The sequence below is a fragment of the Artibeus jamaicensis genome, unplaced genomic scaffold, assembly GCF_021234435.1.
Source record: "Artibeus jamaicensis isolate MK-2021 breed Jamaican fruit bat unplaced genomic scaffold, CSHL_Jam_final contig_464, whole genome shotgun sequence".
NCBI classification, from domain to species: Eukaryota; Metazoa; Chordata; class Mammalia; order Chiroptera; family Phyllostomidae; genus Artibeus; species Artibeus jamaicensis.
In genome coordinates this window covers 18,627,850-18,655,200 of record NW_026521842.1, presented here as the reverse complement: position 1 = coordinate 18,655,200, position 27,351 = coordinate 18,627,850, and the positions used below count along the sequence as shown (strand labels likewise).

The 27,351-nt window shown below is 50.1% G+C and overlaps 1 protein-coding gene and 1 non-coding gene across 2 annotated transcripts; one reads left to right on the top strand and one right to left on the bottom strand.

Annotated features, from left to right (window-relative positions):
* The first annotated feature begins 1,953 nt into the window (after nt 1-1,953).
* On the top strand, nt 1,954-27,322 carry PSKH1 (protein serine kinase H1). Its single transcript, XM_037162606.2, has 3 exons — nt 1,954-2,076; nt 11,223-12,249; nt 25,080-27,322. Exons 2-3 carry the CDS (start codon nt 11,293-11,295, stop codon nt 25,395-25,397), a joined length of 1,275 nt encoding a protein of 424 aa, XP_037018501.2. The 5' UTR covers nt 1,954-2,076; nt 11,223-11,292; the 3' UTR covers nt 25,398-27,322.
* On the bottom strand, nt 3,243-3,345 carry LOC119061962 (U6 spliceosomal RNA). The gene has a single exon (XR_005084892.1). It is a non-coding gene; the product is annotated as a U6 spliceosomal RNA (small nuclear RNA).
* Nucleotides 27,323-27,351: the final 29 nt, after the last annotated feature.

Sequence of the window (27,351 nt, the reverse complement as noted above, 5' to 3'; positions counted from 1 at the left end):
AGTGTTGTATGAATTTCTACGCCCCATTAACCCTGGTTTTCTATGTTGCTCTTAACCTTCACAACAACTCTGTGGGGTTAGGGTTATGATCCCCATTATACAGATAAGAAAAAATGAGGCTTAAGGGAGATGTCTTGCCTAAAGTCACACAACTATGAAAGTGTCAAACCTGGGATATAATCCAAAGTTTCTTTGGCCCCCAAACCTACACTCATACTCATCATACCAGACTTTTAGAAACAATTTCTAAAGTTTTTCTTTCTTAAAAAAAAATCCTTTATAATTCCCTACTAAATAGAACAGATAAAATGATGTTTATTTGTGTTAATTTATTTTTAGGATTAAAGTTTAACCACGTATATCAGTGACTTTCAAACTTTTTCATCTCATGGCAACATACACTAATTACTAAAATTCTACAGCACACCAAAAATACATTATTTTGCTGATCTGACAAAAAATTAGGTATAATTTTTATTCATTCACACCAGACAGCTATTGTTGTGTTGGCTGTTGTCATATTTTTAATGGATAATCTAAGGGAAAAGAGGTCATGTATTGCATATCTTAAAAATGCCTGTGAGTCCTAGTTGGTGAGGCTCAGTGCATTGAGTGCAGCCTGTGAACCAAAAGGTTGCTGATTCATTTCCAAATCAGGGCACATGCCTGGGTTGCTGGCTAGGTCCCCAGCTGGGAGGCGTGTAAGAGGCAACCAGTCGATGTAGCTCCCACAATTCACGTTTCCCTCCCTTTTTCTACCTCCCTTCCCCTCTCTCTAAAAAATAAATAAAATCTTCTAAAAAATAATTCTTGTAGCACCAGTGTACCTGCTGTGGCACACAGGTTGAAAATTGCTGGCTCGCTCTGGCCTGGTAGCTCATCTGGTTAGAACTTTGTCCTGATACACCAAGGTTTTGGGTTTGATCTCCAGTCTGGGTACATATGAGAATCAACCAATAAATACATAAATAAATGGAACAACAAAAATCGGTTTCTCTTTCCTTTCCTCCCTCTCTCTAAAATCAATTAAAGAAGTATTTTTGTGTAGCAATTTTAATATAAAAAGAAGGAATGAAAGAAAGGAAATCACTGGTTTATATAATCCATTAAAGACAGTCCCATGTACAAAGTAAGTGTTCATTCAGTAAAGACCTGTTGAATCAATGAACAGACCAAAGTGAGGAAGATGGAAAGAGATTACAATCTTATTATCTGCAGCATCTATTTGCCCACCCCTGCAGTCTGGGTGGTCTGTAAAGTAGTGAGACAATTCTGATCTTACAGAGAAGTCATTGTGAGTGATAACAAGTTTTTTCTTTTTAAACAAAATCTACTTGCTTTGCAGTCTTCGGATACACCTAAATTCAATTACAACAAATATCTGTTGTTCCTAAATTGCCCAAGACTGACCACCAATCCCTGAAGTACCATTTTTAACTCCTCTGAGATAGAGGTCAAATTTAACTCAGCCGAGTGCCAGAGTTATTTTAACTGCAGTTTTCAAAAATGTTTTTGTTAATTCAACTTAAATCGATCTTTTGCGGAGTTTCAGAGGCGCTTTCAGAAACCTGTTGACAGGTATGGTATTATGTCCCCAACCTTGTATGACAGAAGACTCTCTCCGCTAACCAGGAGCTTGAAACTTCCTCTCTACGCAGTTCCTCCTTTTTCTTTTTTTAAAATTTAATCTTTTTACTTTCCGTTATAGTTGATATTTTATATTAGTTTCAGGTGTACCTTCTTTTCTAGAATAGGTTCCTCCGCAGGTTACAGGCGAACAACAGTTGAGCAGCAATTAAACGCCTCCTAACCCTAGAGCGCGCGTCCCCGCCCTGAAGGCGTTGATTGGCAAGCCGGGCTGGGTGCGCCCCCAACCGCGTGGCCCGGCCCTCCCGAGGGTCCGCCCCCATCCCACCCCGCCCCGCAGGCGGCCCTGGTTTGTTTTGGCGTCAAACGCGCTTTGTGATGACGCCACGACGCTAACGCCTGAGGATGGCGGCGGCGGTGGCCGTGGCCACGGCCCCGAGAGGGTCAGCGCAGCCGCCAAGACGCCGAAGAGCCCGCCGCCCCCTCGAGGTGAGGCGGCCCGGCCCAGGGCTACGGCCCAACGGGCGGGAGGGGCTGGCGAGTTGCGGCCACGGTCGCTTCCTGGCGCACCGGGCCTGTCCTTTCCCAGACCCGAGCCCTCGGCCCGTGGCAGGTGTGCCGGGGCCTATTGGGCTGGGGAGGAGGCCATGCAATGTCTGCTCGGGGTTCCCCGCGTCCGAGCCTGGAGTGGCCTTGAAACGTGCTGCTGCTCTAGGTAGTCCTTCTCTGGGGCCTCGTGGGCCTGGTAGACGTGGTCAGCTGCCCTGCCTGCTGCTGTTCAGCCAAGCCGGCGTCGGTCATGGTGAACTAACTCGGTTGTCCTCACTCCCTTTTTGTGTCCAGCACCTACTCCACACTCCTCCTTTGCGAGTGAACGCCACGGGCTGGCGGGGAGCTGGTCACTTCCTTATTCAGTCTGTTAAAAAGCAGGCCTGAGTCCAGCCAGGTCGCCTGCCCCGCAAGCCAGTCAGTCATCCCTCTGCTTAGGAGGGGAAGCCCAACTGTCCATGCTCACTCCCACAAATGAGGCTGCTGAAGTGATAATGCTCAGCTAAGTAAGTCCTTCACTGCCTGAAACTGGCTCCTTAGCGCCGAGAGCTAAGCTTCTTACGAAGGCATTCAGGGCTCTTCATAATCTGATAGAGGCCTAACCCTAAAGTCAACACCTGGGCATTTTGACTTCTATTTACATATTTTGTCGTTGGGGCGTGTGAGCCTTCTGTTAGCTCTGTGGTTTAATACCCTTGTGCTTTAGATACCCAGTTTTCTCATTTTGAAAGAAGTATTTATTTTTAGAGAGAGGGGGAGGGAGAGAGAAAGATGGGAGAGGCATCAACGTGTGGTTGCCTCTCACACTCTCTGCCCCCCGACTTAGCCTTTAACGCAAGGCGCCTGCCCTGACCGGAGATCCAACCCCAGGACCTTTTGGGTCGCAGGCTGGTGCTCAATCCACTGAACCACGCGAGCCAGTCGGTTTTCTCATTTTTATGATACTCTTCTTTCCCCTTCCACCCATCACTTTGGGAAATTTACATCTGTCCTTATAATTCACCTTAGATTTTATTTCCTTGGGAAACCCCCCCCCCTTGTTTCACATATAACCAATGACTCCTCTGTACTTCTTTGCAGCCAATGACTCCTCTATTTTCTTTGCATAAAATATGGAATGCTTCACGAATTTGTGTGTTATTGTTGCTCAGGGGCATGCTAATCTCTGTATCGGTCCAATTTTAGTATCTGTGCTGCCCAAGTGAGCACAGTCCTCTACTTTTACATATGAGACTGCTGTTGACTAGATCATGTTGTGTCTCATGGTGGTGAGTTTGGGGATAGTGTTTTTTATGTGCACCTGAGTGTCTGGCTCTGCCTGGCATAAAGTAGGAGCTAAATGTGCAGCTGCAATAGATTGCTGGTTTAAGAATGGACAGGGATTCAACTGTGTTGTTGGGCACCTATCAGGGCCCAGGATCTGAGATGAGCACAGGTAACCTGTATTTTGTGTTTGCATGTGTGGTAGGTGGTGTGGCCAGGTCAGTTTTGATAGTCTAAAGTAGTTTTTCTAGACACAAAAAAGAGCTAGTGGGAAGGGCTAGCTCTGCCTTGCGGCTCCCCCTTGCAGTCCTATAGCCCGTACCTTGGGCAGGCAGTCCGATTTCATGGTAAGACATGAGCTTTGGTGTCAGAAAGACTGGGAGTCAGTTCTTGGCTGTTATGAGATCTTGAGGCTCTTTGAGTCCTAGTTTGCTCATTCCAAAATAGGAATAGTCATGCCTACTTTATGTGGTTGCAGAGAGAAGAGTATGTATAAGGCATTTAGCACAGTTGGAACTCAGCAGATGGGAGCTTCTGTGTTTACTAATGGCTGTTCTTCCCAGAAGGTGCCCCTCGTTATAAGTAGATCTCATCTTAGTAAGCCTGTTTATTCTTCGGACTGAGCCCCATGTAAAAGGCTGCCTTGTGTTGTGATTTCCTCAAGGGAATCAGGGAAAACTCTGACAAAACTGCTTCTGTGGAGGGCAGTTGCAGTTGGCCATTCCCTTAGAAATCCTTACTCACTAGAGGGTGAGTTTGCTAAATAAGCACACTGTCCAAGTCTAATTGCAGTTCTTGCACTTGTTAAGTTGTATTAATGGGATAGAGAAAGTGCAGCTTTCAGGAAATCTGTTTGCTTCTGGCATCGAGCTAGACTTGCCTTACCTGGAATGGAATACCCCTGCAGATCTTAGTGTCTATAGAATCTGAACTAGATACTGGGGTTCTTTGTTGGTCACATAAATGGATGAGACTTTGATTTGGCCTTCTGTTTTACTCTGTAAATGTGAGCATGTTTTGTGGGCACCTTCAGTCCTCTTCAGAGCTTCCCAAGTGTATGATGTGAATGGGCTGTTGGTGTTCCAGAGCACTGACCCTTGAGCTTGGAGATAGCTGAAAACATCTGTCTCCATTGGTCACAGGGCACACAGAGAAAAATTGGAGAAATAGAGCCCTGGGAGAAGAGAACCAATTCTGTTTGTTGAAAGCTGGAGAGAGTTACTGTACTTACTTGAACTTCTTTTCCTTCCAAGAATCTTGCTCAGTGAGTATTAAGCTGATTTGTGTTGGCTAGGTCGTCCCTGAGCTAATTCTTGGTACAGCCCTCTGTTGCCATGGTGTCTAATGTGATGCTAAAGTAGAAAAATGTGATGTTTTCATTTGCCGGGGGAAAATTATATCAGAAGGACCCTTTTCAGGTTGCTAGTGTCTAAGTGGCCTCACAGGACATCTGAAGGATGTCTTGGGACTCTTGGTGTGAAACTGTCTGGGCTTAAGTTCCTTGAGAGCAGAGACCATGGCTACCTTCTTTGTGTCTGGCAAAATCCCTGGCAAAGTTCCTGGCTCACTAGAGGATCAGTAGATATTTGTGGGTCAATCCTTGGAATTTTGGAAGGAAAACCCCAGGTACATTGCCAGAGTCTGTATTTCTGATGATGGGAGGGGCAGCAGGTGGAATGTCTTAGGTGGAGCTGGGGTCATGAAAAAATGAAGAGGACACAACAAACTTTTGAACTTCTCTCCTTCTCTTAGTCATAAGGAGGAGTCTGCTCACCAGTTATTACCACGTCCTTGAGATGCGGGGTCCCAAGTAACTATATTCTAAAAAGAACTTATAACAATTTTTATTATGAAATAATGCTAAAAGTTAAAACATTACAGGAGTGAATAAGTACTAATGTCTTTAGACACATACACCAATAATTTGGTGTATGTTTGTCCAGCTTTTGCCCTTATGTATATTACTAGTCTATAGATTTCTACAATATATATTTTTGTTAACTTAGAAAACTTATGTGGTGATGATTTAAAAACATAACCACAGCACAGAAGTATATAAAGTGAGAAGTAAGAGTCCCCCTTCCTTCCTTCCTTCCTTCCTTCTGTCCCCCCACGTTTCCACACCTAGAGGTGACCACTGCCAACAGTTTCTCTTCTACCCTTACAGGATATTTTTTTTCCATGTATATGTCTAACTTTTTAAAACCCCTCTTGGGACATATACTTTTATATACTATTTTAAACTACTTAAGACATTATAGACATGTATCCTGGCATGAAGCCACTCAATAAAATTAAGTAACTGGTATCTTTGTCAGTATACATGGATGTACCTCATTCTTTTCAATAGCTGCAGCTCATTCTGTTATACGAATAGATCTCAATTTATTTAATTGTTTCCTTACTTATGGGTATGTAGGTTGTTTCCAGTTTTCCTTTTTATAAAGAATGATGCTTGCCCTGGCTGGTGTAGTTCAGTGGATTGAGCGTGGCCTGGGAACCAAACAACCACAGTTTAATTCCCAGTCAGGGCACATGCCTGGGTTGCAGGCCAGTTCCCAGCAGGGGACACACAAGAGGCAACCATACATTGAAACTTCTCTCCCTCTCTCCCTCCCTTCCCCTTTAAAGATAAATAAGTAAAAATTTTAAAAAAGAATGATGTTTAAACTTTCTTGTACAAATATATCTTTGCATTCTATGAAAATGGTCTCATAGTACTAGTTCTGAACATGCAATCGCTGGTCTCATGTCAGACTTCTGTTTTAGAGAACAGAATCATATAGTCCCACCTGAGGCTGCAGACGTCCCTGTTCGGGGGTTTTATCTAAAGTGATAGGTGACTTTGCCTGGTATATCTCTGCTCGCCTCATGACAGTTAGACATGCTGTTTAGCAGTTACTTATTTCTGGGATTACTGAGAGATCACTGCCTACTTCATTTTGGAAGACAGTCTTCAAAACATGGGAGCAGAATGTAGAAATCTTTGCAGGTGAAAGGTCATGAAGCTTTGCTGTGAAGAACAATCTGAAGGAGTGTTGTCAGAGAGGGCTAGGTGTCTGTGGGCCCCTGTGTGGGAGACATCTGTAGACCTGGTTTCTGTGTTTTGGAAATTGTTTCAGAATCCATCCTCACCCCTGCTCCTAGGCTCCTGGCCTCCCTAACTGATGGGGTCAGGTCTGGCAGCTGTGGACAAACTTGTGTTGGAGTTCAGATAACAATCCGTAAATCCCAAATAGACCTGAGAGTTCCGATTCCTTTGTTGTTGACATTTACACAGGTGCTCAGAGAGCGTGGCTCTGGTTTAACCATCAATCTGGCCTCTTTCTGCCACTTGAATTTCTGAGGTCCTGGGCTTGTTGCCTCATGACAAATAGAAATCTGAGAGCCAGACCATCTTTCGTTCATTGTTAACAAACACTGAATGCCTGCACTGAGCTCAGTGTTTCGCTGGGTGCCAGAGAGTTCAGAAGTGGCCCTTTCCCTCAAGGGGCTGGCAACTGCAGTGAACAGAGGCAGGCAGGAGTGCAGCAGTGGGGGTGGGTGGGGGTGGAAGAGAGTATTGGGAGGATAAGTGGTAGTGGAGAAAATATGATAAAATAATAAATAAAATAGAGCACAAAGTACAGCAGTGAGCAGTGTGACCCACATTGTATTTGGCATGGAGGCTTCAGAAGGCAGGCCCTTCAGAAAAGGTCTATTTGTTGATTCACCAGCTGAGTGGTGTGAAGAAAGATTGAGGCCTTGACCTGGTGAAGCCCGGCTCTGGTTCTTCAAGAGTTTTTTCTGCATAATGGAAGCTCTGAGCTCTGGGTAGAAAAAAACCATGAGATCTGGGTCCATGCCTGGCTGTCACTATTTAAATGGTTTGGGACAAGTTTCTACCCTGAAACCCAGGTATATGCCCTGAGTTGGAATCAACGCAGTGACTTTTTGGTTTGCAGGCCAGTGCTCAATCCACTGAGCCACACCAGCCAGGGTGGCCTGTCATTTCTGTAGTGTGTTATTGAGGACAGTAGTGTTAAATATTCACTCACACCCATTGTGTAACAGTCCTGCCTTTCTTTCTTTTTAAGATTTTATTTTATTTCCAAGCTGGTGTAGCTCAGTGGATTGAGCGCGGGCCTGCGAACTAGACAATCGAGGTTCGATTCCCAGTCAGGGCACATACTGGGGTTGCAGGCAGGTTCCCTGCAGGCCAGTTCCCAGCAGGGGACGCACAAAAGGCAACCATACATTGATGTTTCTCTCCCTCTCTCCTTCCCTTCCCCTCTAAAGATAAATAAATAAAATCTTAAAAAAAAAAAAGATTTTATTTTATTTCCAGAGGGAGGGAGAAAGGGAGAGAAACATCAGTGTGTGAGAGATACAGCAATTGGTTGCCTCTTGCACACTGCCATCTGGGGAACCTGGCCCACAACCTAGGCATGTGCTCTGACAGGGAATTGAACCAGCAACCCCGTGGGTCTCAGGCTGTTTCTCAATCCACTGAGCTATACCATCCAGGGCAGATTTTTTTTCTTTTGTAAACTTTAGTGTTTTTCATTAGGACCCAACTAGGAATGCACATTTAAACAAACAGAGCCAGTGTGCATGCCTGGAGATAGTTATTTATTTTGTATATCTAGGGTTCTGCCTCCTCACCAGGAAGAAGTGACAACTGAGTGGCCGTGCGGGTCACTCATGCAGTTTGTCTTTTTTCTGGGTGGTGGTAGGCGTTGCTTACCGTGTGGTCTTGGGGATCAGGGGCCTGCTTTATGCCTCAGAAGTCCTGGCCCAAGAGCTCTCCTTTCCGAGCCGTAGCCCTTTACTGGATTGAGGTCTTGTGTTTTCCCTGAAGGAAAAGATGAGTTTGCAAAATTCCAGAGTCCATAGTTCTAATCTTCGGTCTCTGTGACCAGGAATCTTGTTTCTAAATACCTTTGTTTAAATATAATTTCCTAAACTCCTGTGTGGGATCTTCTGGGCATTTGGGTGAGAACTGCAGTAAATCCTGAAGAGCCTTGTTTCGGTGGAGGAATCTTTTCCTCTTGTGAGGGAAGATAAACCTCATACCACTGAGAGTCACATTGATTTAAACATACTGACTTAACATACTGATTAAAAAACTGTAGCCCTTAAACTGTGGTTTCCAAATTCCTCCTTTTTATCTGATGGATTGGTAATCAAGGTTTCACGTATATTTCTGAGATGAGTTCCTTGCAAGAGTTGGCTACATTGGTCAGTATCACCACGTTGAATTCAGGCCCTCTGCTCAATGGAACCTGAGGGCCTCTGTGTCTTCTCCTTGACCTCCAAGGTGCTGCAGGAAACCTACCTAGGTCTCTTTCTGCTGCCTTTGATGGGATATATTGCTGGCTTTGCAAGAAGGTAGGGGTGGGTATTAGATGTTGCCCCTCAGCACCAAGTACCACCCTTGGGCAACTGTAAAGTCTCTGACCCTGACCAGTTCTTTTCAAATATTAGATTCTGCATCCAGCGACCTTCAGTTAATGTCACGTAAATGTTCCACATGCCAAACCTGAACTCTTCCCACTGCTTTCTGAGCCTGTCCCTTTTGCTGCACTCCCAACCCTTCTGCCCGGGAGCCTGAGTGAGGGACTGAGTGCCGCCCTCACTCCACCCTTTCTGCCCTATGTCCAGCCTCCAGTCCTGATCAGCTTTCTTGCTGATATCTCTCCATTCCACCCCACTGCCTAGGCCACTACTCCCTCACTGGTCCTTTTAGTCAGTTTGACCCTTCTCCAGTTGGGCCAGCCTGTCTGCCTGCCTTCTTTCCTTCTTTTTTCTTTGATTTTTATTTCTTTATTTTTAGGCAGAGGGAAAGGGAGGGAGAGAGAGAGAAACATCCATCAGTTGCCCCTTGCACGCCTCTGACCTGGGACCCATCCTGCAACCCAGGCACGTGCCCTAACTGGGAATCAAACAGGGAGCCTTTGGTCTGTGGGATGATGCCCAACCCACTGAGCCATACTACTCAGGGCCAGCCTCTCACTTCTTTCTAAATATAGCTTGAGCACCTCTCCTTCTTTGTAAACCCTTTGATAGCTTCCCCATACCTTCTAGAAAGGTCCTGGCCCCTCACCATAACTTGTGCTACTCTCCACAGTCTGGTTCCTGCTCACCTTTCAAATCTTAACCCCCGCCCCCCACACACACTAAGCCTGTTTTTGTTCTAGCAAAGTGCCTGTTTCCAGGCACAGGGTGCTACTCTGGGTCTCTGGACATTTCTCTGCCTGAAACACCACTCCCACCACCTTTCCTCATCTGACTCATTCCTCCTTAAAATTCAGTGTGGGGGTCACCTCCTTCAGGAGTCTTTCCCTAACCCCTGCATAATTCTACATGTATTTACTATTGTTTTTCCAGCCTAACACCACTCAATACTGAAATTGTGTTTTTATGCCTTTCACTTAGACTATGAGTTTACTATGTTTTGCTTTGTATGTGTGTGTGTGTTTGTGTGTGCATTGAAATATAATCTACTTTGGATATCTTATTCATTCCTGTATGTCTAATAGATGTTCGGTAAATGTGTAATCTGAACTGATCATTTTATCCTCAATTCTCTATGTTATAATTAAGAGGAAATTCTCGGCTCTCTTCTTTCACCCGTGGGGCCCTCACATAGACTTAGAGAAGGGCAGCCTGGGTAGAAGGACCTCTGGAAAGCAGTACTTCCACACTTCACCTTGTCCAGGGTCCCGCCAGCTGCATGGTATTAAGGGACTGAGGGATTGGAACATCTCTGTCTGGGAAGCAAATGGGGAAGGCTCCTAGATCTTCATCCCAAGGAAGCAGAGCACCCAGATCCACAGCCTGAGTCAAATTTGGATGGGGTTGCTATTGTCCTTTCTGAGCTTAAGGCTCCCTCTGCCTCTCGAATGATGCTCAGTTTGGTGGCTACCTGGTGGCATTGTGCTAAGGCTTGTGGTCCCAAGTTCACTGGAATTTATTTCAGCTAGCTCTGGGACTTAGGTAGCATTTTAATTCCGAAGCAGTGGGAGCTGCCCGGGAAAGGGTGCAGTCAGGGCAGAGGCCCAGGGAGGCGTTGGTTGCAGAGGGGTCAGTGCCTGAAGGAGGCACAGAGGGCCAGGAAAGATACACATGAGGGAGGCCTCGGAGAAGCAGCCCTCTGAGGCCTGGTGAGTGATAGTGTTGGAGAGCAGGCCTCCAACACTCTACACCCCCATTTCAGGGAAGATGAGTCAGAGTAATAAGAGGACAGTTTTAACATTTAAAATATTTATTTATTTATTTTTAGAGAGAGGGGAAGGGAGGGAGAAATAGAGGGAGAGAAACATCAAAGTGTAGTTGCCTCTCTCATCCCCCCTACTGGGGACCTGGCCTGCAACCCAGGCATGTGCCCTGACTGGGAATCAATCCAATGACCCTTTGATTTGCAGGCCCATGCTTAGCCCACTGAGCTACACCAGCTAGGGCAGATGACTTTAACATTTATAAAACAGAACTTCAACTAGGATAAGGCACCCAGGCAGAGTAGGGAGGAAGGTGGGGGCAGTAACAGCTGAGCCTGGTACATGTTCCTGTTCTCTCTCAGGGTTGAAAAGCAGCATGAGAGTAAGATCCACGGAGATGGAAGCCAAGACCCTGATGCTCAGATCCAGTCTTTTCATCTGGACTCTCCACTGAGCCTGGGCTCTGAGCACTTAGGGACCAAAGCCATCTTCCCTCCCAGGAAACCATATTGGAGCTAGGTCTTCAGGCTAGGACTGTTGAGGGACAAGGAGGAGTAGGATGGCTGGTATTCCTTCAGAGGTGTCCCCAGCTATGCTGAGTTGTCCTCTCTTCTGTCTGCATAGGTGTAGACGAGGCGCTGCCTGCAGAGCAGGTCCTGCCAGCCTCGCCGGAGAGGATGCCCCCGTGTCCGTGATGGGCTGTGGGACAAGCAAGGTCCTTCCTGAGCCACCAAAGGATGTCCAGCTGGATCTGGTAAAGAAGGTGGAGCCCTTCAGTGGCACTAAGAGCTGTGTGTATGAGAACTTCATCACGGAGGTGGACAGTGTTGGCCCTCTCAAAGCTGGGCTCCCAGCAGCCAGTCATTGTGCGAACTCCTGTCCTGGTGCTCCCACTACTGGCCACACAGAGCCTCCCTCAGAACCACCACGCAGGGCCAGGGTGGCTAAGTACAGGGCTAAGTTCGACCCACGTGTGACAGCCAAGTATGACATCAAAGCCTTAATTGGCCGAGGCAGCTTCAGCCGAGTGGTACGTGTGGAGCACCGGGCAACCCGGCAGCCATATGCCATCAAGATGATAGAGACCAAGTACCGGGAGGGGCGGGAAGTGTGTGAGTCAGAGCTGCGTGTACTGCGCCGGGTGCGCCACGCCAACATCATCCAGCTGGTGGAGGTGTTTGAGACTCAGGAGCGTGTGTACATGGTGATGGAGTTAGCCACTGGCGGAGAGCTCTTTGACCGCATCATTGCCAAGGGTTCTTTCACCGAGCGTGACGCCACACGGGTGTTGCAGATGGTACTCGATGGCGTCCGGTATCTGCATGCGCTGGGCATCACACACCGAGACCTCAAGCCTGAGAACCTGCTCTACTACCACCCAGGCACTGACTCCAAAATCATCATTACCGACTTTGGCTTGGCCAGTGCTCGCAAGAAGGGTGACGACTGCCTGATGAAGACTACCTGTGGCACGCCTGAGTACATTGCCCCTGAGGTCCTGGTTCGAAAGCCCTACACCAACTCAGTGGACATGTGGGCACTGGGTGTCATCGCCTACATCCTGCTTAGTGGCACCATGCCCTTTGAAGATGACAACCGCACCCGACTGTACCGGCAAATCCTCAGGGGCAAGTACAGTTACTCGGGGGAGGTGAGTCTGTTCCGTTCCGAGGATGTTGGGAGGCCCATGGGTGGGGGTTCTGTCCTGCAGCTTTCCATCAGAGGGATTATCTCTGACAGCCGTGTTGGTGGGGCCAGGCAGGTGAAGTAAAAACAATGAAGTGAGAGTGGTGGGGTGTCTGAGTTGGAGTGAGCTCTAAGACAAGGACTTGGGAGCAGATAATTTCATTGGAATGTGATTCCAGTAAGCACAAGTGAAGGGTGGGGGAAATGAGGCAGAAGGGGAAAAAGGCAATCAAGGATACATTGATGAGTGGACTGCCACTGTGGGCCCCGGAACTTGGTCCCAATAGGGACTCTGAATAATCATGGGGACTGTGTCTCAGAATTGTACCCTTCAGGGTAGGGAAGTGGGTGCTTTTCAATCCATCGACTCCTGTATGAGTCAAGAATTTCTTTGAGGGCTTTAAATCTCTAGCACTTCTGGGCTGTCCTGAATGCCAGCTAGTGCCAGAGAAAGTCATCCGGCAAAGAAGCAGAGAGCTGCAGGCACTGGCGGTGGGAAGCTGTCAGTGCACAGGCAGGAGCGCTGCAGCGATTGGTGAGCTCAGGCAGGTTGACAGGAAGTGAGGCAGGGCCTCCGTAGTGTCTGCTCCGTAGGGCCTGGGACAAGCTGGAGTGGCCATGCCCTGTCCCAAGGAGTAGCTGCTGCTCATCTCTGGCCAGCTTTGCTGCATAGCACCGAGGAAGTGAGGACTCCACACTTCCAGACCTGCCAGCTTTTGAAAGAGAATCAGAAAAATCTGATCTTAAAGTGTTGGAATCTAATTCACATAGTTAAGCAGTACCTTGTATGCCAATAATTGCTAAATGTAGGCCAGATTCAAACAGCTGGCCATCAGTTTGTGTCTTTGGATCCATTGATAACCTGGGGGGAAAAATCCATTAGGTTTCAGTGATGCTGGGAGCTAAAGGAAGGTGCAGAATAAGTAAGAGCTGGTCAGTTCTGAGGCAGGATGCTGATGGGGTAGGAAATGAGACTGACTGCAGGGAACAGCGTTGCAGGCCGGGGTATAATGGTGTGCTCAGCAAAGCTCTGAAGAAAAAGATGTTTTTCGGCTTTATGTAGGAGGAAAGATGAGCTTTGTAGGGCGACGGGATTCTGCCAAGGCAGGGGGGAGCCCTCCCCCAAGTGCTCCCCACAGTGTTCCCCTCAGCCTTGGGTTTGCTGAGGAGCTCTCCATGCTTCTTAAATAACCAGCATGGTGGGAAGGGAAAGTCTGGGACCAGATCCCTTCTGCAGCCCAGCTTCCTCCCCGGGATTTCAGACTGGGCTCTCTCTCTCCAGACAGTTGACCCAGAGCAACATTTCCTGCAGAAGTTACCCAAAGCCTCACAACACTTTGCCTTCCACATTCGAGGTCCATCTTCCATCCCTGCCTTCCAGACATGGTTGTGGGGTCAGTCAGGGACTTCCCTCATGTGGGTGGGGGCTGCCCTTCTCGGGGGAGTTCCCAGGCCATGTTTCTCTGGGTGGTGTGAGGAAAGGAGGGAAGTCTTCCTCTTCAGGCCACCTCCGTGCTGGCCACAGGCAAAGAAGAAACTGGAACATTCTCCAGCTCTTCCCTAAAGTTTCTCATGTTTTCTTCCTTGCTCCAAATGCATTCTACAGAACAAGCACTGAGGGGGTGGGGGGTGGAAGCCCAGGCTGCAGTGGGGTGGTCACAGAGGACGCTGTCCTACTCACTCTTGGCCTAGGCCGGGATTCATCATAGGTCAGAAGCCCCAGAATCCACCTCACAGAGGACGTGTTGTGCCTAGGCCCTGCCTGGTTTGCTCTGCTCTGGGAGCTCCGTGTGGTGCCAGGCTAATAAGGGTCCTGCTGGCAGAGGGAGTAGCAAGCTCAGCTATGGGAGGGAGGGAGGTTTCCCGAGAGATGCTGACAAAGGAAAGACTCTTTAGAGAAATCTGTAGGTTTGCCCAAAACTTCCTGATTCTGGCAGTTGTTGAACAGGCAGTTTTTCTAATTGGAGCTTATGGAGTCTTGCTAATTGGCTATTGATTATCTGAGGGTAGAGAATGACGAATGGGGTATGGAGTGGATTCAGGCCTCCTGCTTCTACTGTAGCCACAAGATTGGGTCCTGGGTTCTACTTCCTGTTTTGCTAGAATCACAGGGCATGAATCGAGCTTTCAAAGTTTAGGGGGTACTGCACAGCCTTTGGCTCTGCTACCTTTAATCAGTTTCTAGTTCCAGAGTTGAATTCCTGGCCAACCCTGACAACACCTGTCTGTTACCAGGAGCTTGGCTGATCCTCAAAACAAATTCTACCATTGAATGACAGAGAGCTCTGGATTTGTCTGGGTTATTTTTTGGGTAAGGAGGCCTCATCATAAGATCAGGCTCTCCGAATTGGAGATGAGTCGTCTGTCTTTCTGTCCTGCTGGCCATTGCCTACCCATAAGTGCACCTGGGGAAGATCCCCATCCCCATCCCCATGGAACTTAAGATCGCTTGGGGATAAAGGGCTAGAAATAGGAAATGTCCACATAATGAACTCTTATTGTCAGGTATATGCCAGCATGGGCCTTGGCATGGAGCCCCTGGGCCTGGGCAGTCTGGATCGTGGGCTGTCAGGCTTAAGTCAGGTGGCTGGCCTGGCCCCCCTTAGGTCTGGGCTCAGCCCCTGCCCCGTCCAGCCATCTGCCTTATACTCTGTGATAGTCATTTGCCCTTATAAAGACCGTCTAAAGGAATAAGGCCCTGCCACTGACCTGTCAGCACGCCGTGGTGAGGGGAGTGTTTCCGTCTAACTCTCGGTGTAAATAGAGGGCTGCCCACTTTGAGCTCAGCAAGGTTTGGAGGTGTGCATTCCTCACCTGACAGTGTGTCCTCTGGTACTTGGTTCCTTTTTAGGGACACCCTTACTGTCACTTGCCCCCTCTTAGTGGTATCTCGAGTACTGTGGACTTGAACAGAGAACATCTTGCAGTATGTAGGCTTTAAGCAAGAGGAGGCTCAGAGAAGGGGGCATTACTGACCGTGCTTCCACAATAAACAGGAGATTGTTTGGGAGTATGGAGCAGAGGTTGACGAGGGTGAGTCAGGTCTGGTGTTTGGTGTCAGGAGCTCTGTAGTGTTCGAGGCTTCTTGGGGCTTGGGAGTGTTATGTGGGAAGGGGCCTTTTGGTTTCTTGATAGTGAAGGGGGCAGGCACCAGAAAGTGTTGTGGGATACTAGCAGGAAGACTTACTGAGAGCTGTTAGAATAATCCCATCTTGGCCTCCTGGGGATGTTTGGGGCAGATCCGGAGTCCCAGAAAGTGGGCTTTATGTGGTAAGCATGAGTTGTCATTTAGGAAGAGAAGGGGTGTAGGGTAGAACCCTCCTGTGGCTCTGTAGGTTCATCAGCTTGTGAGAGCAGATTGAGAGAGGACTCAGGCTGCCTTTTGGGCCGGAGTGTACATAGTGTCCTGCCTTGGCATCACCCTGTGGGTGGGGCCCATTGGCAGAGGGAAGCACACCAAGTGGGTCCTTCTTTGGTACCCTGCCCGCTGCAATCCTGACAGTCTAGATACTCTGGCCCCAAGCCTCACCCCATTCCCCATGTACCACATACCCAAGACATTTGCTCCACTTACATACTCCCCACAGTAAGTTTTTGCTCAAGCTTTCCCCTCTGCTCCCAACCCTTAGAAGAGGTCCATTACTTCCTTTCCAAATAATGCTGACTGCTGCCATCGTGTAGTGCCTTCTGAGTACCCTCAAAATCTCCAACCTCCACAGCAGTCAGTCAGGTGGGTGTACTCTCCCCCCTCAATGTCTACTTTACTTTGAGGAAACTGAGGCTAGTGAGGTTAAGTACCTGGTCCATGCTCTCACAGTTAGAAGCGTGTTCGGCGGCCTGGGATTTTTTTCTCCTTTTAAGATTTTATCTATTTACTTTTTTTTTGGGGGGGGGGGAAGGGAGGGAGAGATAGAGGGAGAGAAACATCAATGTGCAAGAGATACAGTGATGTGTTGCCTCTCACATGCTCCCAGCAGGAGACCCGGCCCACAACCCAGGCATGTGCCCTGACTGGGACTCGAACTAGTGACCTTTCAGTTTGCAGGCTTGTGCTCAATCCACTGAGCCACACCAGCCAAGGCTCAGGCCTGGGATTTAAATCCAGGCTATCTCAGCTTTCCCATCCCCATAGCCTACTGCTTGACAAACGTCTCAGCATGTTGTTGGACTGTTTTTACACTTTCTTGGGCTGTCGTCTATGGACATCCCTCTCCTCCATGGCTTATGAGGTCCTTGCGGACACCGTATCAGCGCATATGCTCTCAATACTTTCTCCTGGCTTCTCCTGAGGGAAATAGCACACTGGTTGTTGGTGATGCCCTTGGAAGGCACCCAAAAAGTTACTGGCGGGCGGGCAGACCAGGCTGCCCATGCTGGCTGGGTGTGCTCTCTACTGGGTGGCTGGACTCTAGGAAAAAGTGGGGAGACTGCTGGCGATATGCTTGGAGGCTTGCTGGCCAGACCTACTTAGAAGCAAACAAAGGTTTCTTGGAAGAGGAGGGAGAGCTGGGAGGGAGAAGGCTGTGACACATAGTTTCGAGAGGAGAGATCTGAACACTTACCCAGTGACTGGAGGTGTCAGGGTGGAGAAGGCCAAGCTAGAGTCACAATGGACACTTTGGGGACGCACATTGATCAGGTGTGAGGAAGGCCTGCGTGACTGAGAGTAGTCTGAAGATACAAAAGAGCCCCCTTGAGAGAGCAGCTTCCTGCTGTGGAAGGCCCAGCAGGGCTGGGGCAGCTGTTTCTAAAGGGGCAAGTGACACAGAGTGAGCGACACTGAGTGAGGCATCATCTGCACCCCATACTAGAGGACTGGTACATGAAATGTGACGCTGCTGGCCTAATGTCATTGCTTTTGTTAAGAGTTCTATTCCTAGAGGCAGGACAGATGAAGTGGCTCTTGGAGGACCGATGGCAGAGAGATGGCAATGGCAGCTTTGCTGCCTCCTCGTGTCTGGCAACCTTTAATTGCCATACACCTCTGGGCAGTCCCTGAGCTGCGAGCAAGACTGGGTGACGACACCAGGAACAGATGGGCTTAGGCAGAGCCTTTCACAGAGCCTCATTCAGGAGAGTGACTGCTGCTGTGCAGAGGACAGAATCCTTGTGGGGCAGGCAGCCCACCCACAGGACCCGTCTGCCACTACCTGGGGGAGAAGTGTTGGTGGGAGGTGGCTCCCCAGGGGTGGGTTTCTGGGCTGTGGGCTGACCATCTACCGGGGGTCCAACGGCAGTTAGTTGGGCCATCTTGTAATTCTGATGGCCCTGTGGTAGGATGAGTGTCAGAGCTGACACTGACATTCCTGGCTCAGCTCTTCTCCACTTTCTAAAGTGACTGCTCTGCAGTGTTGAGGATGAAATGAAGTGGAGAGTGTGTGGCCCATCTCAGTGCTCTCTAGGTGAAGGGGTACCTGTGGGGGCTGGTCTTGCAGCCTGGTTCCTGTGCTCCAACAGGGAGCCCCTGGGTGAGGGGATAAGACCTTGCCCTGGAGCCATGGGAGGGCTGCAGGTGGACGTGGGAAAGCTGGAGACCGGATGTGCATTTTGGCAGCAGAGAGAATAGAATGCAGGGAGGTGGGTGGCATGTTTCCTGGCTCCTGCTTAGATTCTGCTGTCTGCCTTTAATTGCCTCATGTTCCCACTTCAGAGTATATGGGGGCTGTGATGGACCATCACTTCTTCATTCTTTTCTCACTGCCCCCTCCTCCCTGAGTCAGAGGATGGCTTTCCTGTGTCTGAGTAGTTAACATAACAAAAAATTGTAAGTTGATTTAGAATTCTTTGCTCAGAGGCATCCCTAAGCCCTGTTTCCTGCCTGGCCATTGGTGGCTGCTGGGTATTAAGTACTGGATGATGATGCAGGCGCTATGTGAGGGTCCCAGTAGGACAAGCAGTCAGTGCCCCCTTATCTGTTCAGAAAGGATCCCTCGGCAAGGGCCATGTGTCCATACCTTACCACAGCTCCTGGTACATAGTAGGTGTTCGACAGATAAGTCTCCCTTCATTGCAGGAGCAGATGCCTTCAGATCCTCGTCTGGTCACTGGGAGGTGGCATGGTTTCATGCACTGGGTATGGGCGGTGGACCTTCATTGGTCGCCGTGGATGGAAACCTCCTCTTGGTTGGAGGCCTCTTGGAGGAAGACAGGAGTGGCTCCCTCCTCGTGGGGGCAGGAGGCAGGCTCTGAGTGGAGAGCAGCAGCATCTCCTGGATGTGCCATCTCTGGGCCACCACTTGGCTCCCTGGAGCCCTGCCCTGTCTGCTAGGCATCCCTCTGCCACTGCCGTCCTGGTTGCACACTCCCAGAAAGCAGTGCACTTCCGTGGTGACAGAAACAGGTGCCCATCTTCCAGGATTGCTGTATTCAGCCATTTCTACCAAAATGCCTTGCTTTGACAACCTATAGCATCTCATTGACCCAGGGTCAGAGCTGCTTTTCATGGCTGCTATTTCCCACCTCTGGCCCCCACCAAGGCCTCTCCAACAAAAGGGATGTGTCAGGGGTTGTGTTCGGAGTGGTTACTGGTTCCCCATCTGCCCCTTCCCTTTCTTGCTGTTACTGTCTGTCTCCATCAGATAGCTCTGCCCTCTCAAAGGCCCTGTCATTTCTAGGCCCCCACACTGCCTTGGGAGCTGCTGGGGCTGCTGTCTCTCCCACATTCTGACCTCTTTCAATCTGTCAACGGCTTCCCTTGCACATCTCCTTTCTGCCACCGCTGAGGTGGAAGCCCCTGGTCCAACCACTCCCCGCTGACCGTACCTCTCCAGGATCTCCATCCTCGGTCAGTTCTGCCTTCATGCAAGGTCACCCTTCTCATGCATGCCTGTCTGGCCTCAGTTTATCTGTCTTCTCCTGCGATTGTGCCTAGACCTGAGCACCACTCCAGTGTGACCTGGCCAGTTGGACAGAAAGCTGGCACCTTCATCTCTTCACTCATCTTGCTACCCTGTGTTGACCAAGTGCCTGCCCCGGGCGGAGTTCAGCGTACCAGGGTTCCAAGGATACCGACCTTTGGGGGCAGAGGCCACAGCGTGAGTGATATGCTGACAGACATTGGGTTTCTAAACTGCCTCGGAAACTAGAATTCTGATTAAAGTAGAATTAGAAGTTAAAAAAATGAAAGCCTGGTTGGGCCCTGGAAACCACCTGGCCTCAGCAGAACCCATGGGTGGAGACAGAGGAAACCACTGTGCAGCAGGCTCTGAAATACAGTCTTCCAGGGCTGGTCCACGACACTGTTAACAGCAGGTGTTACTTGTCTGCTGGCACATCCCCCTGACTCCACATCGGACGCACGGCATCTCTCCTGACCCTTGAGCTGTGTTTTGTCTGCCTCCTGTCCCTGTCCTCCACTCTGTGGGCTCTGGGCAGGAACCGGTGGAGGCGCAGGATTTCATTTTGTTCTTCTTCTCAGAATAAGTTTCAGAATGCAGCTTTACTGACCTTGAAGTTGTGCCTTTTCTCGTTTTTATCTTCACTCTCTGCCTGTTTTTAAAAAGTATTTATATTCGAGAGGTATTATTATTTTTAAATACTTATTTTTAGAAAGGGGAAGGGAGGAAGAAAGAGAGGGACAGGCGCAGCAGTGTGTGAGAGAGACATCAATTGGTTGCTTTTCACACGCCCCCAACGGGGGACTGGGCCTGCAACCCAGGAATGTGCCCTGACTGGGAATTGAACCGGCGACCTTTGAGTTTGCAAGCCAGCACTCAATCCACTGAGCCATACCAGTCAAGGGCTCTATGCCTCTTTTTAAAACTCTCTTACCTTCCTTCTTTTTCTCCCCTCAGGCTCTCTTCCCAACGTCGTTCTCTTTTCTGCTACTTGGTCCCCATCCACCCCCTGCCAGGTCCCAGGGCGGTGGGTTCTGTCTGGTCTGGAAGCCCGGGCACTGGGATGGCTACTGTCTTGACTAGAGGAGGGATACTGGCTCTGCTGCCACAGAGTATCTAATTCTGCTGAAGTTTTCAAAACGCTTTTCCTCGTGGGCAGCCTCAGTGTGTGCTGTTCTTGTCACACAGTGGTTCTGTTCTCCTGAGTGCACCTGAAGCTCCATTTCCTAGAATTTCCAAAGTGCCCTTTTCTCTGCGCCCCTTCAAGCCCACAAAAGTACAGGAAGGAGGCATTTGAGGGTGGGAATTCTGGGTCTGAAAATACATCCTGAGACAAAGCTGAGGGAAGAACTGAGTCATGGGAGCAAAGCCCAGGCGTCTTTCCTCCCTTGCTTCCCCTAGCAGTTCTTTGGTGGGGCTGCGTTCTTAGCCAGGGAACCTTCCCCAGAGTCATCATGGGCCGGAAAAGAACACATGCATGTAAAGAGGTCAAATTGGCTTAATGTTAGATGCCATGCTTTTCCTTAACCAAACAAGGAAAAAAGTATGAGGAACCATCTTTTTAAAATCCAGGACTTTAGAAACTGGGAAAGGCTTAGAATTCATTGCATTTATCTCCTTTGTATTAAAAGTGAGGAGACTGTGATTTCTCTAAGATCACATAGAGTAGGTAGAAATAGAACATAGGTTGCTAGGCTCGTAGCCTAACACTTAATCTGTCACCCAGATGCCACCTGGAAGAGACACCAGACCTTTCTCACCCCTCACCTGAGAGTGGGCAGACCTGCCTGCCAGAGGGTGTCTAGGGCAAGCCTTGTGAGCTGGGTTTGCTGCTGGAAAGAAGCAGCTTCCTCCTCTCTCTGCAACCAGGCCAGAGAGCTGTCTCTGTCCTTTTTCCCTTAGCCCTTGAGCTCCAGGTAAGACCACTGGTAGTGGCTTGGGTAATGTTCTTGCTAGGTCCTTGTGACATTAAAGGTAGAACAAGTTGTGCCCTGACTGACGTGGCTCGGTTGATAGGGTGTCGTCCCATAAGTCAAAAGGTTGCAGGTTCGGTTCTAGGTCGGGACACATCCCTAGTTAGGGTGGGTATGAGAGGCAACCAGTTGGTGCTTCTCTCTCACATCAAAAAAAAAAGTAGAGAAAGGTAAAGGGGAGGGGCTGGGGAATAAGGAGGTGCATCCTTTGAGCTGGAGTGGAAAGCCCTTTGGGATTTGGTGCCTCTCTCCCAAGGGAGGTTTGGACTCCACTGCTGAGGAGTGGCTGGTCCAGCAGGAAAAGGGGATAAAGGGGGTGAAGTTGGTAATGGAGTACCCATGGGAGGGGTCCCTCCTCTAGACCCTGTTGGCTTCTCTGCTGTGACATTATCAGTAGTAGCTACCATGACTACAAGGGGACAAGGACTCTGGAGGGTATGGACTAGAGAGAAGGTCAGCCAACCTGATGGTCAGAGCCGAGTAGAGGTGATGTCCCTCCTCCAGCAGCCTCTCTCTGTCCTCAGGACAGAGCCCATCCCCTACCCACACAACTTGTGAGAGACTTGTGGAAAGGAGGGTGTAAGCTGTCCTCCTGGGTGTTACAGCTGTCCTCTGACCCTACCGCAGAGGGAGACCTGAGTGTCTGGGGCAAGGCAGACTGACATTTTGACATTTTCTTCCATGTCCTGTGCTCCATGGCAGCCCAGAAACAGGTGGAAGCCTCTGGGAGACTGACCAGGTTGGTTCCTGGGGCCTGTCCCTTTTGTCAGCCACCTGAGGCCCACATGTGCCCCTGATCTGGGCCCAAGTATACTAAGGTGAGAGTTCTGTTCCTTACCTAGAGCCTATAGTTACAGTTGTGGAAACCCAAGGGCGTAACTGTTTAATCATTTTTCTTTTCCTTATGCCCAGAATATTTCCTGGCCAGTCAGTCCAGCCACAGGCTGACAGACATACTCATGTGTTTCCAGAAGCCCAGTCATGTTGAGGAAGGAGGTGGGTTGGTCAGTAGGTGCTGAATGCTTTTTTAGGAGGTGCTGAATTGGATTTAGGGCCAGAACTGGAATTGGTTTTCTTTTCTGAGCCCCATTGGAGACCGTATAGGGTTCCCAGAGGCCCCTAATCTGGAAGTCAGCCTAAGCTCTGCCCTACTCTTAGAGGGGGGAGAGGATCCCTTCGTGTGTTCCGCTTGCCTGACATCCTGGTGCAAGTCCCTCAGTGTGTGCAGGTTAGGTTGGGGGCCATTGGCACAGCCTGGTTCTCAGGTCAGCATGGCTTCAATCATATTGGCTTAGGGGACCCATCAGGCCCAGCTACTCACAGGTCTTCCAAGACAGGAAGAACTGGGGCCTGCCAGAGAGGTCTGGGCTGGCCCTCAGACAAATGAGTCCATCTGAATTCTGCACACAGTCTCACGTACACAAGTAATTGGAGAGGCAAGCATTTGGGGGAGTCAGAGGGGCAGATCAATCCGACTCGCTTTGGCACTAATGGACTGGCCACTGTAAAAGCAGCAGGGGTCGATGCCTGGTGTGTGCTTGTGCCACTTTGGAGCTCAAGATGCTTAAGCCCACATGGCAGGTGTGGTGAGAGGCCCATCTAAGACTGCATTGGACTGGTTTGGAGCTGCAGGGGGCCTTGGTTTGGGCGGGTGTGCCTCCGATCCATCTGTGTTCAAGTTGTTGGCTTCTGGGTCCAACTTTGCAGCTATTTATTGTTTAATCTGCAGAGGAGTTGCCCCTCTTCTATCTTGGCTAGACCAAGGGGTGGAGGCAGAATCCATGTCCTAGCCCCACTTGGCTAGCCCAGTCTGCCAGCTATGTCTTGGGGCTGTCCCACCAGGCCAGGCTGAGCCATAGTGTGTTCCCCATGATTCCTCCTTTTCTCCGAGACCATAAAAGATTGCAGGGCAGCACTGCCCTGTGACCCAACCCTGCTCAGTTCTAGATATGCTGTGTCCATCCACGGCCCCATTGTGCCTGCTTCTTTCCCTCTCTTCATTGAGTGATGGGGGCTGTAATGAGTGTCTATGGTCCAGACTGGCTGGCCCCTCCTTGTGTTCAGATGCTCCTTGTGTTCACGTGGCAGCAGCAAGCCATGGGGCTTTGTTGACGTAGGAGGGCCACTGTTCCCTGCTCCCCCTCACTACTCTCAGACAGCAAGGTATTTATGGGCTTCCTTGGGCTGCATGCTCTTGAGGCCCTGATTACTCACCCTCCTCCTGAGGGCCAGTATCTGTCACCCCAGGGAACTCTGGGAGCTGGCCCCCTGTTGTGGGAGATCCTGTTGGATGGCTGATGAGAATTGTAGTCTTTCTGTTACTTTCTTCCAGTTCAGCTCAGTAAAAGTTGAGATTTGCCTTCCTAAGGGCAGGGAGGGTAGCAACTACAAGTTGCCCTCCCTCTTCTTCAGGACTCTACATGAGTGGGCTCCCTGCTCCACCTCGTGCGATAGTGGGGAAGGGCAGTGGGAAGGAGTTGGAGGTCAAGGGAACCAAGTTGGGGGCAGCAGTAGTCGCCGCTTAAGTGTGTCTGCTGAGTGCAGGGCCTGTCGTCGCCCACCACTACTTTGTTAGTTAGAGGGAGGGAGCATCCTCTCTTTAAGGATGAGGAAGTTTGTCTCTGAGTGGCCTGGTGTGGGCATCCAGGGATTAGAGTTTAAGTGTGGCTCTTGGAGCCTGTCAAGGCCTGCTGGGAACAGGACTTCCGAAATGACAGATGTCATTTCGGATTGCCTGTTCCAGATGTCTGGAAGGCAATAAGCATGGTCTCCAGAACAAGATGGAGCACACAACTCTTTTTTTTTTTTTTTTCAAGATTTTATTTATTTATTTATTTTTTAGAGAGAGAGAGGAAGGGAGAGAGAAGCACCAATATGAAAGAGAAACATTAATCAGTTATGTCTCTTACACCCCCAATTGGGGACCTGGCATGCAACCCAGGCCTGTTCCCCAACCAGGAATTGAACCATTGAACCTTCCATTTGCAGGGTGATGCCCAACCCACTGAGCCAGTCAGGGTAGTTCTTCTTAAAAATTAAAGGTGTTGCCCTGGCTTGTGTGGCTCAGCAGATTGAGCACCAGCCTGCAGACCAAAGAGTCACTGGTTTGGTTCCCTGGCAGGACACATGCCTGGGTTGCAGGCTGAGTCCTGGGTTGCGGGCTGAGTCCTGGGTTGGGGGTGTGCGAGAAGCAACCAATTGAAGTTTCTCTCTGACACTGATGTTTCTCTCCCTCTCTTTCTCCCTCCCTCCCCTCTAAAAACAAATAAATAAAATATTTTTTAAAAAGGTTAAAAAATTAAAGGTGTTTATGCTCAAGATGAGACAGTTCTCTGTAGTCAAGAGATGTGCTTATGTGTACATGGCAAAGAACAACACGGTGACTTCTGGCGGCAAACCGAGCAAAACCAGAGTAATCAGGGAAGGTGACTCATGCCCTTAGAAACGGTGGCGTGGTCTGTGCTGCATTCTAGAGCAGCCTGCCTGCTAAGACCGTTGGACATGGAATCCACATAATGCTGTACCCCTCAAGGATTTAAACTTACTGAAAACTAAATAAGTAAAAATGTATTTGTTCTCTTGAAAAAATAAAAACAGCTTGGCTAAGGATATAGATGAAGGTTTGCATCATTCCCTTTAAAACCCCTGAGTTACAGTGGTCTTGGGGTAAGTTGGTGTTGGGGGGGAGGGGTTCTTGACAGGGGCCACCTTCCTGAGCCTGCACCAGGCTGAGTCCAGGAAACCTTAGAAGTTTGTTCTTGGGGAGGGGCACAGGCCCTTCTCCTTGTCAGATGCCTTGTCAAAACAGCCTCTGCTCTCTGGGTGGGGAAGGGAGGCCCAGAATGTTCTACCTTGGAAGAGCCAGGCAGTGCCTTTGTGGGGAGAGTGCACATGCTGGGCAGGCCTGAGTGCTGTGGTAGGGCATTGTTGGGATGGGGAAGGCACTACTGAGTGCTCTCACTCTAATGCTTGTCCTTGGCCTCTAGCCCTGGCCCAGCGTATCCAACCTGGCCAAGGATTTCATTGACCGCCTGCTGACAGTGGACCCTAGCGCCCGAATGACTGCAATGCAGGCCCTGAGGCACCCGTGGGTGGTGAGCATGGCAGCCTCTTCGTCCATGAAGAATCTGCACCGCTCCATCTCCCAGAACCTCCTCAAACGTGCCTCCTCGCGCTGCCAGAGCACCAAGTCTGCCCAGTCTACACGTTCCAGCCGCTCTACACGCTCCAACAAGTCACGCCGCGTGCGGGAGCGGGAGCTGAGGGAACTCAACCTGCGCTACCAGCAGCAGTACAACGGCTGAGCTGCCTGGCAGTGGTTGAGACATGGCGTGGTCCCAGCCTGGTCACACACTGCTACGCCATCTGGGCCCAATGCCCTCTCTGGAGATGGGCCTATGTGGTCAGTGGTAGGTGAATGGCTCAGCCACTTCTCTGTGCCTTCAGTAGTCCCTCGCCTTACCCTGGGCCTGGTGTGACAGAATGGAGGGAGCCCAGGGGCTGGGAGCCCTCTTAACTAGGAGCCTGACCTGGCACTGATGTTTCTTTAGGTGGGTAATAGCTCTAGTACAAGTTGGTGAAAGGGTGGGCCTGGCTTTCACTCTCCTTCACCCTTTGCGTTTGGCTCTTCCTTAGACCAAAGAAGCAGGCAGTGCCAGGCAGAGGGTGTTCTGTGGTTCCAGGATTCTTTGGGACAGTTATTTCTGGAAACCCCCCCTTACCTCCACCAAACCTTCCTGCTTGGCCCCCCACATTTCATGGCATCCTGATCCTCATGATTATGCTCCGGTGAGAGGCCCAGGTAGGCCCAGGTTGTGCCTTGGCTGGACTCTCAGCCCTTGGCCAAGTCTAAATGGACCCTGAACTCAGCCAAGATCTGTCTTCCTTCATGGAGCTCAGCCCTTTTGGACTGTGTGACCCTGTTGGTAGCAGGCTGATGCCATGCTCCAGCCTTCCTCTGACTGTGAGAGAGCTCCTGCCCACCATTAGCCACTGCTCTCAGTGCCTCCTTTGCAGAGACTACCACCACCTCCCTCTTCCCCTAGATGCCTATTCTATTCTCCAGGTGCCTCCTTCTAAACTGTGGGGCATTAAAGGGAGCCCCACTGCTGCTAGCTGGGGGATGGAGGCACCTGGGCCGAGGCAGAGGGCAGGGGCTTCCCAGGGAGAAGACCCATCAGGGTGCCAGTGCCAGTCCTGGTTCTTCCCTTGGTACTTCCATGGCCCTTTCCCTTCCGGCTCTGCTCTTCGGTCCTCTGCAGCTGCAAGAAGGCGCCATCTAGTGTCTAGCATGAGTATAGGCATCCCAGGAACCTTGCTCACCCTTCACCTTCCAAGAGGAAGTGGGAAGCAAGGAGCTGCTGCTTTGAGGGAGGGTCTCTGAGCTACTCTACTCTCCCCTTCTGCTGAGCTGCACAGCTCCCCTGGAACTTAGCCAAACTGTGTGATCAGCCTCTGAATCCTGAGTGCCTGGGGCCCTGGCCTTGCCTAGTCCAGCCTGTCCTGTTTCTTTTCACAGCATTCTCCTTGTAGTCTGGGTCCCACTGAATCTCAGGCTTGAGGGAGCCCCTGCAGGAGGTGAGTGGAATTAGATGGCTGCTTTCCCAAAGGCCTGAGCCCGATCTCCCCATGTCAGTCATGGTGCCTCCCCCACCACAAACTGGGCTGGAACCCAGGTCCCTTCCCTCTGCAGCTGCTTTCAGCGGGTGGCGAGGAGCCAGGGCCCAGCTTTAGCCTTAGCTAGAGTGCAGGGCCCCTGCCAGCAGGGAGGGTTGGGCCCTCACTCTGTTCCTCCCTGTGATAGCTTTGGGCCAGGCTCTCCTCTTTCTGCATGTGCCACCTCCAGTGGGAAACCAAGCCAAAGAGACCACTCTGGGCCAAGTCGATTGTGCCTAATACAACCCCTCCTTCTGCCCCCAGTGCCCCTGGCTCAAGGCAGTGGAGAGCCCAAGCCCCATGGCCTCAGAGCTCCCCTCACTTTCCCAAGTGCCTCTGAGGGCCTGAAGCCCTGGGGAATTCTTTCCTTTCTTGCCCAGGATAGGCCTGGTCTTGAAAGTAGGGAAGAGGAAGTTTGGAGACTTGGGCCTTTGATAGGCCCACCTGGGCCTTTATACCATGGACAGTGGATGGAGAATGTGCAGTTATTTATTTTGTGTACTCAGTTTGTAAATGTATCCTCTGTACTCAATAAACAGGCTGCCCTCCTTAGGGAAGGCTGCCCATTCCGACAGCCCAGGCCTGTTGCTGTGGACCAAGGGG

Coding starts and splice junctions, on each gene's coding strand:
- PSKH1 (XM_037162606.2), top strand. CDS start 11,293: ATGGGCTGTGGGACAAGCAAGGTCCTTCCTGAGCCACCAAAGGATGTC. Junction 12,250..25,079: donor AGTACAGTTACTCGGGGGAG/GTGAGTCTGTTC, acceptor CTTGGCCTCTAG/CCCTGGCCCAGCGTATCCAA.